An 11,717-nucleotide genomic window follows, 5' to 3' on the forward strand; every position below is an offset into this window, starting at 1 on the left:
TTAAGCGTAATACGGGGTGTGTAGAGCAACCGAAAAAATGCCTCCACTTCTATCTTGTTTTTTTATGCAAAAAACAACCCCATTTTCATTTCCTTTACAAAGGAAATGTTCTCACTCAAGCTGTTGTACGGTGTTTAGAGTCGGAATTTTTCTTAATTTAATACACAACTTTGGCACATTTGAGCCCCTTTTTCTCCGAATCTGCAACTGATGTTAGTACTAAATCAACTTAAATGGGTTTTTGTGTTTTTGTTTTTGTTTTTGTTTTTGTTTTTGTGATTCATTTTAAAAGCATCCCTAATAACTATATATTATAAAACCTGCTCGCGTGCATTTTCGCGGGAAATTCACAACATGACAGAAATTCTTCTTTCTCACACCGAAACAATATATTGACCCAACATATTTTTACATAAAAAAACTTTTAACAATTTTAAATAAAATGATTTGACAGAAGTTTCAAGAAAATTTTCACCCGATCAATGATCCCAGTTTTATTTCAGTTCATTTATCGGTTTATAGAGACCCTATTAGTCGTTTCTTTGTCTGTATTAGTTATTTCGTCTTCATTTAACTTACAATAGCTGCTGTAATCATACTAACCAATGATTTCACTTCTAATCAAAGTACTCATGTACTATCAATTTATATCGATCGTTTGAATTTTTACACCTCAGATAATAATATGGCTTAAAAGGAAAGTACGGATCATTTCTAGTGAGGAAACATTACGTAGTCATGCATTTGTAAGGCACTAGAACACCTACAGCTCCATTATCATAACATGCACATGGCCAAAATACCTAAATAGAATGATTACTATAAAAAGCAATATCACCAGACCACAGACTAATACGATTTCAGAGTAATGCATTATCGAAATTCTTGTGCCATTCTCTATGCAAACTTTCATTTTTGTCATCTCCAGGCTTCCGATGTCACAAAGCGGTAACCGTAATAAAATATACGATACAGTGGGTCGTTCATCAGAATGGTTTCGTTGGTTATGCTATCTTTCTGTTAAAAAAATAGCAAAAAATATGAGTGCAAATTTATAGCACGAAACTGGTTTTTATATATAAGTTTCCTGATCGGAACCACTGTCCGTTTTTGATAAATAAATGGATCCGCCAGGGCCTTCATAAAATATCTGAAAACAGCTCTTCCAATAGGCTATCTTCTAAGTAACAAAAATATCTCAGTTGTGCAATAAAACGTGTGTGTCCTATCTAATACTAGAAAATAAAGATGGTGTTTAAAAGCACGGATATAATAGCATTATTGTTTGTAAAATGAATAAGTTAGTTTTGAGTCAAAACTTAAGAAAACATTTATTTTATATTTTTTTACTGATACATTTGTAGTAAAAAAGGAAATTGCTGTCCTATCAATGTTGAAAATGAAAAAAAACTTCCTATCAGAATGTAAGGGTGAATGTGTGCGTCCTATTGCATTCTGCACCGGTCTTGGAAGAAAACTTTACAAAATATACATAATGCAAGCAGTTATGACTCATAATACCTTCTGGTGCTTTATGTTTTTAAAACAAAACCCAACTTTTCACCACAAACAGAATAAAACAGATCTTATAAAATAGTATTTAAAATTTAAGCTAATTGATGGTATAGAACATTTTGGCATAATTTCTACTAAATGTTTGAGAGGGCATAGTAACGGAACCTTTCGTGGATGTGCATAATCAAACTGAAGAAAATTGTGTTACCCGAGGAAATTTTTGAAAACTCTATATCGCAAAGGCCACCCGCTTTACTCTAACGCAAATATGTTTGAGCTGTCGACATGAAATTTATGCCCCTTCAAAATAAAATTACGTGATTAGTTTGAAATACAGTCACATATATTTATTTTTGCTGCAATTAAGCCTGAAGCGTTTCATTTACTCATGATACAAACGTTCGTTCATTTTTGTATATCCTTACTTCCTTTATTCAACTGTTATTTTTATATTTTTTGTTATTATTATTTTTTCTATTTTCATTTGCTTTATTTTCTATTTTTTTCTTTCTTAATTTTTGTTTATATTATTATTTTTCATCGGAGCGTTCGTTTATCGTGCGTTTAGGTATCATGCGTGCGGGAAACCTAAACGTCTCAAGGCGTGTTTAAAGTTACTGTCAAAATAGAAATGTGTTCACAAAAATACGAGTTTTTTTTTTACCTTAAATTTGAAAGAAAATAATAGTATTTCTAAGTGAGACTAAGAACCCATGGCGCTCTTAGAAAGAGTAGTCAAGGGAACCAAGGTTCGAGTGGAAATTCAAGGATAAAGACTAGATAGGGAAAACAGTAACACACAACAAAGAACACGAAATAACGTAACACAAATAATAAAACAAAGTAAATGAGCAACCAAGACTCCACTCAACAACGTCCACCAAGTTGCTCATAAAATATCACGTCGATCCGAGGTAGACGAAAGAGGAAAGAAAAACTATGACACGGTGACCAAATCAGTTCCACAGGTCCAGATGATTACTTTATAACGATCCACGAGTTCATAATGACGAACATACAACTGCTGTTTTGTGGCGGCGGGGCTTTGTAGCAAATGACCCTGTTCCAGTAGCATAATTGTAAGAATTACAAATTCAAATTCCGCGTAGTTACGACAAGCTGTGCAAATCGACAAATGCAAAAATTAATTCTTGATCTTTTTTTATTCCAAATCGTCAATTCTTCATTGATCAACATCCAAGCCGTTTTTACGATTATACATGTATATACGCCATTCGAAGACTCACTCAGACTTTTTAGCAAGAGACATTACACTAGACCGCACACCATTCTGACTGCTCGTCAAACTTTACTTTATCGCATACATTTCAGATTACCTACACAATTGGGGTTACATTTGCGTCCTGTCGTGAAATTTGAGTTTTCCATGGCCACTTGCTTTCAATGTGTACTAAAGTATTAATAACTTTTTTTTACCCACACAAGTGGCTAGGGAGACTTTATTATAGTTTATTTGACATCTTTGCATCTTCTTCAATTTTAGATCATTTGAAACCTTAGAAGTTGCGGAATACCTTTCAACTAAAAAAATGTAAAAAGTCTGTCCGAAAAAAAAATCATTTTAAATAACATTTGCTTGATATGGATGTACAGCTTTTGAACCATTTTCGAAATCCTTTTTTCGTGTAAACACTGCCTTGAGATATTAAGCTCCTTAGCGTTAATATCGAATTTCAAACAATATTAGATTTAAATACGAAAGAAAATGACAATATGGTTTTATACGTTGCTATAAAATCTATGAACAGAAATTGACACAAAGTATAAGCCATCTTCATAATGTCAGGTCTCCTGTGTCCACTATTGTCCTTTCACGGACACAAATGGTACAGGACACAAGTGGACAACGGAACCCTGGCATTGTGAGGATGAGTATAAAAGCCAGATGCCATGTTTTTTTGTTGCAAAAACAATCAGTTTAAAAATATAAATTAATGTACTTTATTACTAGTAATAAAATACTTACAATACCAACACAGAAAACTAAATAACATGAGATGAAATAAAAATAAGATTGATTACGAAAGTTGCTGAAATGGGTGGCAACTTAGCATATCAAGCAGCTGGAACTGCATAATATCATAAAAAAATATTTGATAAATACAATAAGCAGGCAACAGAAAAGACTAAATAAAATGAGATGAAATAAAAATAAAATTGTTAATAAAGGTTTATTTCGTTGTTGAAATGGGTGGCAACTTTGCATATCCAGCAGCTGAAATTGGACGATTGATGATTGGAGGAAGTTGCCTTTTACTTGTAGCTGACATCAATTGTATCTTACCAACGCCACCTATCGGAGGAAGTATTGGATTACCAGTTACTGATGCTGGACGGCTAATAGATTCGCCGCTGCTTTCGACTGTGTTATCAGTGGGCGAACGTGGCGAGCGAGTGTTGACCAATGGCAGTGTTGCAAGTGATGAAAAACTAACATTTTCTTGTTTCAACGGCTTTCCATATGAGCTGGTCATTCCGATTGGGGGTAATGGTGCAGGTTTTGGAAAAACTGTTTTGGGGTTCAAAACATTCTTTGACTTGATATGATTATCATTGTGTCTCTTGTTCTTTTGTTTAGTTATTGTGTTTATTTCGACCTTTTCCTGTAATTGCCCATTCATATACAAATCCACATCATTGACGCTGGAAACGCCAGTCCTCTTACCACTTTTTTCAGGACTGATTCTTGGAAATTTTGCACTTTTGTTTTGTTCAGGTTCGTCATTTTTGTTACGACTGAAGGCATTTTTCGGGTATACTCCTTGAAGTGTTGTTTTCCTTACAGGAATCAAACTTCTAGTAAATGACTGGACTGGTGCTGGAACTTTTTTTGCTGTCATCGTTTTCCAGATGTAGCTTTTGATGCGTATTGGTATACGACTGACTCTGGAACGTAAATTTTCCATTCTATTTTCATATGGATTGGCAACCATTATTGGAATTCTGCTTGGTCGTTCAGAAAATCGGTGAAGACTTGAAAATCTAAATCTTTCTGGTTCATATTTTTTCGCTTTTCTGTCGAGAACCCGGTAAGCCTCTTGTTTGTTCCTTTCAAGTGATAGAAATGTATTCATTTCGATTTTTCTTGCAGAGACTAGGTCCATCTTAACTGGTGTTGGTGCTTCGGGAATGGGCAACAGAGGACGGAGTGCCCACTGTGGATAGCCGTTATCATCTTTTGGGTTTATGATAGGTTCAATTTCAGTGCCAGCTTTTTGACATTGTTTTTGGCCTTCGATTTGTTTGGCATTGTTCTTTTCTTGAACTGAAGCCTGGTAGTCAACTTCTTGCTTGGCACCTTCATAAGAGTCCTCATATTTTGCTTTTCTTTTTCCAGACGAAAGCTTAGGTTTTGCATCCAAGTTCTTAGGTTCTTTAAATATAATTTCGAACGAAACGTTCTTTTTGTCCGGAAGTGCATCGGTTTGATTTGCTGGGCTTTCTACAGCTTTCAATTTTTCTTCGGGAAACGGCTTCCGATATATCTTGTGCCAAGATGACATTTTTGGTATGGCATTCGGATTCTTTGCAGGTGCAAGAAGTATATCAAAGCTTTCATATTGTCTCCTGGTGATATCTCCATCAATGTTAAAGCTTTGTTTTGGTGGTCTTCCGCGCGTAGTTTTGTCATGATCAAAATAATCCTTAAGGGTTTCTAAGTAATGTAAAGTTTCACTGATGTTGAAGATTTCCGTTTGTTCGATTTGCCCAATTATATCATTGTTTTGCCTGCTGCAGCTATCATATCTGAAACAGGGAATTGAGTAAAATAAAACGAAGGAACTAGTTACATATGAATGTAGAGTAACCGCCCCTCAATTCGTCAAGGTATAATCATATACTTACCACTACTTTTGTATGAGTCTACTGGGTAAAATAGCTGATGTCGAATGGCATGTCGTTTCATCAGTTAAAATTACTTTTTTTTTGTTTTGGGTCAGGGCAAGTCATTGTCTTTGTAGTTTCAAAGATTTCCATTAAAGCAGTAAAACAGAATATCAAAAATGACTGTTTAACCTTCAGAAGCCAAGCTAGATACTTGTTTTGAACATCTTTTGATAAGAATTCGTTACTAGCCGTTGGGGGTATTCAAGCAAAGAATTTTAATTACTTTAAGAACAACGTTGACTATCACCTTATTGATGTGAATATGGAATGCAAAGTACATGCATAAACAGGGATTGGATCCTTCTATACAGTAGTTCAATGTATACTTACTGGTCTACCTGATCATAAGACTGAATTCCGTGTGTTGTTTCCTCGACGTCAGGAATTAGCTGAAATTTAGGTCTTGCTTTTATCTTCTCATGATTCCAAATCTTTGGAGTTTTAATGGCGTACTGGATTAATCCTGAAATAAATATGTCGACTACTAGTATTTTAAACCAAAGACATACTACAATGTAGATGCACAGCATCGAACTCAACTGATATCGAGATGAACGACAGTAAGAACTTTTTTTCTTCTGTCTTTGTTTCCTTTTCTTTTAGACTATTTATATATAGAACAAATTCGTCATAAAGGGTATCTTATCTTTTCTATTATTCCATGCATATAAATGGCGAAACTAAAACTAACCTTTATCACTGTTTTTATTCCAATCCAGACATTGACGTAATAAAGTATCACATCTTTTGTGCAGCTCTCTGCAACAAAAAGGCATCAATAGAACATTAAAGACAAATCACACTATAATGTTTATGCGCATTGTATGGCGCAAACTATTATATCGTCAATTTGTGACAACGCTTTTTGCGTGAAATTCGCGATTTATCTCCCTTTGACCGTAGAAGCAATATGACGTCGAGATTCAAGGGCCGCTTTGGAAAATCTTCAGTAAACGCCAGGCATCCATCCGTATCATGTCCGTCTGTCCTACACAAACTCACGACTACAATTTCACAACGGATTCCGAGGAAGCTTATTCTAAATGTTACTAATACTTAGACTGAAAAAATGATAATCAGCATTGTCTGATAGCTTTAAAGGAGTTATGCCAATTTGATTATCAAACATTTTAGCAAAGATCGGATGGGAGATATGGAACAATGTTCTTTTCTTGGAAAATGTGAGCTAGTTTTGCTAATCCCGCCAAGATGTTTAAATAAGGAATATCAAAGATAGTCCCGTGTTATTGCAAATAAAACATAATTTGCTTGTACATTTACTGAGATAAAAATGTAGAAAAAGTTTCATGCGGAGTATTTAATCCAGGCGCGGATTCAGAGGGGCGGATCCGGTGAATGCTCCTCCCTTGAAATTTGTGGATATTTTTTTTTGTATAAATCATGATTGATTATCGTCCATTTGCAAACAAATCTATGCAGTATCAGAGTAGGAACACCGGAAAAATAATATAGCCTTAAATCAGGATGTATGTTTACAGACAAGGATGGCCTGCTAATTTATTTTCTCTAATTTTAGGATCAAATTTTCTGTCCTGCCCTAGCTTTTTCTTTTAGAAAACTTTTTTTCTTCTGCGTAGAGCGCCGAGATATTTTTTTAATGTAAACGAAAAATATTAGGACAATAATGGATCATGCGTTTTTATTTCTTGAAAATTTCAATCCTGAATTTTTATTTCAAATTTGACACTAAGTACGCCACAAACTTGTACAAGTACATATGGGAGGTGCACTCTCTTACATGTAAAAATGTGCGATATTTTCTTCCTATTGTTTAGTAAAAAAAAATTACTACTAACTGCTGAAACGCTCCACGTACATTTGTAAATGTTGAACTTTTGACCCCGATAAGCCATTCGCTATTGAAGTATTATAAATAAACATTGTGGTACATGTTTCTTAAAATATGAAAACGAATTATAACATGTGCACACGAACAGACACGGTCGTGCAACCAGAACAGTTTTATGTATATATCGCCTTTTGCCCAATTTTCTGTTCTCTCCAGTCGTAATTCTTTTTGTCTTCTGGTTATTTCTTCACAGTTAAGTTTTTTATTGCCGTTTTAATATTCTATTTCTTCTGAAGACGCTCTGTCGCTGACTGAGACGTAAAGTCATCCAACATAACATTTGGAGTAGGAAACGTCCAATAACCAAACAAAATTATGCAGAAATGGTACACAAATGTGATTAACTTTCTTATTTGATCGTTGACCCCCATTTTTAAAGAGTTTATAACATCAGCTGATAGATACCTTTTCATACCGCAAGTTTGAAAAAAATCTTAACGTGAGAAGTATTTCAGATTACTGTGAATATGGTTCAAAAGTTTTTCTTTTGGCGGGAAACAATAAAAGGTTCTTTTTAGGCGGATAAAACTCATTGTATTTTGTTTTTAATGTTTTATGAATGAAATACAGACAATTTCCAATCTACTGGTGTATGGCATGTGTCATTCGTAAAAATATTGGCAAGATCAGAGACGTCTGAATTGAATTCGAAAAATGACAAAAAATTCCGATTTTACGAATTTTTGAACTGCTATATCGTTGTTAAAAACATGAAGACCTATATTTTTAGAAGCTTATTTCAATGCCTTTATACTTGAGACCATTCCATTAAAATTTCACGAAATTCCTAACGTCAGAACTGGTTAGTGTGATTTGTCTTTAAGTGATAAAACCGTCACGTATTGGTGAAAAATGGGGGTGGCAAAATGTTTCTAACTCGAAAAAATATACATCAAAATGTGTTGTCTCGTGAGAAATAGGACAGTAGAGTTGCTGTATTAAAAACTTACTCTTGGTAGAGCATTTCTTTGCAATTCATCAAATCCCATGGAGTTAATAACCCTTCACTGTGTTTCAAGTTGTACTTTACAAAAGAAATGGCGTCAACTTCTGGACGAGGTATGGGAATATTTTGGTCCAGGACCACCTTATGGATTCTACAGAAGCCATTGGTGGGTCTTATAAATGAGCCACTCCACTGATCCGGGGTTCTGATCATAAATTCTACTTTTTCTGAAATGGAAATTTAAGAAGGATAGAAGTTTCTTTCAAAATCTATTTGCTGTTATATTGTACAATTATTCATATGATAATAAATGTAAGTTTTTTCCCTGTTATAATTTCTATACCTGGTTCCTTTAAAAATTAATATGAACATTTGAAAGAATGTATAGAAAACACGAACCTTCCGGATTTCTCAGATTCCATTCGAGACACTCCAGTACTGTTTCTTCACAGCTCATATAATTGCGGTCACTGCTCTTGTTATTACTGAAATATACATGTAGTTGGTACCAGTTAAATTACACGCCGAAGTAGACATTATTTCAATTGCAAGACTATTTTTTTCCATTATTTGATGATGGTTACAATAATTTGTTGTCAGAGTTCCATTTGGTTCGATTTATAACCTTACTTTTTGTAGCTGGTGTGTCGGGAAAAGTTTCAAGGTAAGTGGATAATTTCAGGGCTGGTATAAAAGGAGTCTTATATTTCAATGCTGGTTCATTCACATTTATAGAAAAACTCCAAAAAGTGGTTTATGACAAAAAAAACTTACCCTTTAAAACGTTCTTGCACTCTCTCCCAATAAAGTTCATGGTTTCGCTTTAAAACGAAATTTAACATCGTCGTAGATGACTCGTGTCTTCTTGCGACTTCGACAGACATAGTATCTATAGCAGAACTGTGACGTTACGTTACGTCGCGGCACAAGAAACGTCACCGACGTCATTGGATTCCTCTTCTTTTTCTCATACACCTACCTATTCTGTATTGGACTTTTAATAACGCTGATAAGCCTTGAATTCTGAATAAAACACTGCCATAGGGTTGTTGGCGTTGACTTGAAAAAATTCGGTTACTGACAGTGTTAATATGCAGTCTGATGTAAAATTTCTCAAGGACTACTTAGGCTCCCCGCTTAGGCTAACTTTTCAAGCTCCATGTCGATGGCCACAGCTGGCTGATGTCACTACTAGTAGATTTACAGGAGTTTCAATCGGGATTTTTTCTTCATTTTTTTCTCTCGTCAGGATCCATTTTCAAAAAGAACAACGTCAAATAAATACCGCTTTTGTTTAAATTCCATGATTTCTTAGTTTATCATTCTTTTTTCTCGCATCAAAAACAATCAGTATAGAGGCTTCTTTTCGTAAGATCGATAGAAGTTATTTTACTTGTTACATAAACGGACGAACTCTTTCGTAGTCGAATTCTGATGAATTTGTAAGTTGTCGTGCGTCGTTTTTCTGTGAAAGTCTTCGCAATTTCTTCCACGTAACATGTAAATATCCAGGTATCAGGTTGCTGAAAGTTTCTCTCCATCCTTTTCAGCATTCATGGTCAAAATATTCACACTTTAGTGGAAGCTAAAATAAACAGTACAATCTACAACCATTCCCAATTATTTTGAGACCTTACATACTGTTAGTGACGCTACATGTCAATGGCGTCACAATGCGCGCGTGAACATTGACGCAATAAAAAATGACGTCGTGTCCCGCGGAATCCCTGGAATGAAATGGCACTAATAATACTTTAAAATATTTCAGTTGCGTTTGTACGTCCACTGACATTTTTTCTAACAAGTCTCTACGGTGCGGTCAGTTATACCTATTTATAAAATTATGGATTCTATGTCAGACGTTTCCAAATTCTTTTTATTCCTCTTACATGTGTCCTGTGTAAAATATCTGTGAAGCACATGCGTAATTTTGTTCTTGAACATCATATTACGTCTCATGCCAAAGGACTCTACTGTTTGTCCACTATTGAATATTAACAACACGATAATCGGTAGGGATGTTCGATTTGTGTTTTGTGGTATATCTTCGGCTTTTGACAGAGTTTGGCATAAGGGGTTATTATCAAAATTACAGAATATTGGAGTTTGTTGTTATTGTTGTATTGAATTACAGATTACTTAATCGAGAGAAAGCAGAAAGTCGTATTGGAGGAATGCACCTCTGGATGGGGTAATATTGATGTAGGAGTCCCTCAAGGTTCTGTATTAGGACCCTTTTTGTTTCTAGTTGATGTAAATAACAGTGTCGAGGGAAAAGATTGCCATATAAATTTTTTTGCAGATGACTCATCATTATTTGTCATTTTTGATTACCACAATTTTGTACTTGCTGTAGATGTATTTTCAGGTGATATTGATGCAGAGGTCCCTCAAGGTTCTATATTAGGACCCTGTTTGTTTCTAGTTTATGAAATTGTAGAGGGAATAGACTGACATTATCACAATTTTGTACATGCTGCAGATGTATTTTCAGCAGATTGAAGTTTCTTAGAGTGCTGAAGTACCAGAAAGGCTTTAATCAACATACTTTTCATTCATTTGGTCTGTACTAGAATATTGGAATGTTGTATGGGATAACTGTACATTATATGAATCGAATCTTCTTGAGAGTGTTCAGGTAGAAGTTGGTAGAATTATTACAGGTCTACGTGATAACTCCTCAATATCAATGATGCGTGCTGAACTTTGTTTAGAAACACTAGATGAGCGCTTATTCTAATGTATAACATGAATAATGGACTTGCCCCGGATAACATTTTATATCTTATACAACCTTATATTTTTAATATTCATGATTATAATCTTAGGCAGCAAACCAATGCGTTTGCCCACTTAAAATACCATGTCTTCTTCAAAGAGTTTTATTCTTCCTACTATTAGGCTTTGGAACCAGCTTCCAACGTCAACTACAAATAACCCTTCTGTTGATGTTTTCAAAAAAAAAATTAAATAAAGAAAGCAGTGGAGTTCCTGAATACTTCGGCATTGGTAACAGAAAGAAGAACATATGGCTCAGCTAAGGTGTGAAGCTATCAACTTGAATAATCACTTGTACTTACACCACCTGACTGAGGAGCCATATTGTCCGCACTGTGGAGACTCCATAGAGGACAACTCCCATTATCTTATGACATGTATTCAATTAACTTTCATGTTAAAAAGCTTTTACACACTTTCTCAAAGGTAAAATTTTTGTAAAATATTTAAAGCCATTTTCATTATTGACTTACCATAACTATCTAGAATAAGTGTGAAAACAAAATCTTGAACGTATTGGGCTAACATACCTATGATCTATAACTAACATTCCAGTTGGATAATATATATAGTACATGTTTTTTTTCTTTCATTTCAATACAGCAAATAGAAGAATATATTCAAAAAACTTTAAAATTGATTTGATGACGAGTTAATTACTAAAGATGAAATAGAGTTGTCCCCTGATATATATAGGTA

The 11,717-nt window shown here is 34.6% G+C and overlaps 1 protein-coding gene across 1 annotated transcript; it reads right to left on the bottom strand.

The window, feature by feature from the left end:
• Positions 1-3,453: 3,453 nt before the first annotated feature.
• On the bottom strand, positions 3,454-9,885 carry LOC148621173 (uncharacterized). Its single transcript, XM_088575282.1, has 6 exons — positions 9,015-9,885; positions 8,640-8,725; positions 8,245-8,467; positions 6,116-6,183; positions 5,755-5,887; positions 3,454-5,283 (listed from the first exon to the last, which is right to left on the bottom strand). The coding sequence occupies exons 1-6, from the start codon at positions 9,122-9,124 to the stop codon at positions 3,708-3,710; spliced, it is 2,196 nt and encodes a 731-aa protein (XP_088431408.1). The 5' UTR covers positions 9,125-9,885; the 3' UTR covers positions 3,454-3,707.
• Positions 9,886-11,717: the final 1,832 nt, after the last annotated feature.

The sequence above is a fragment of the Perna viridis genome, chromosome 3 (genome assembly GCF_037379345.1).
Source record: "Perna viridis isolate PV_CMFRI_1.1 ecotype Kerala chromosome 3, ASM3737934v1, whole genome shotgun sequence".
In the NCBI taxonomy this organism is placed as follows: domain Eukaryota; kingdom Metazoa; phylum Mollusca; class Bivalvia; order Mytilida; family Mytilidae; genus Perna; species Perna viridis.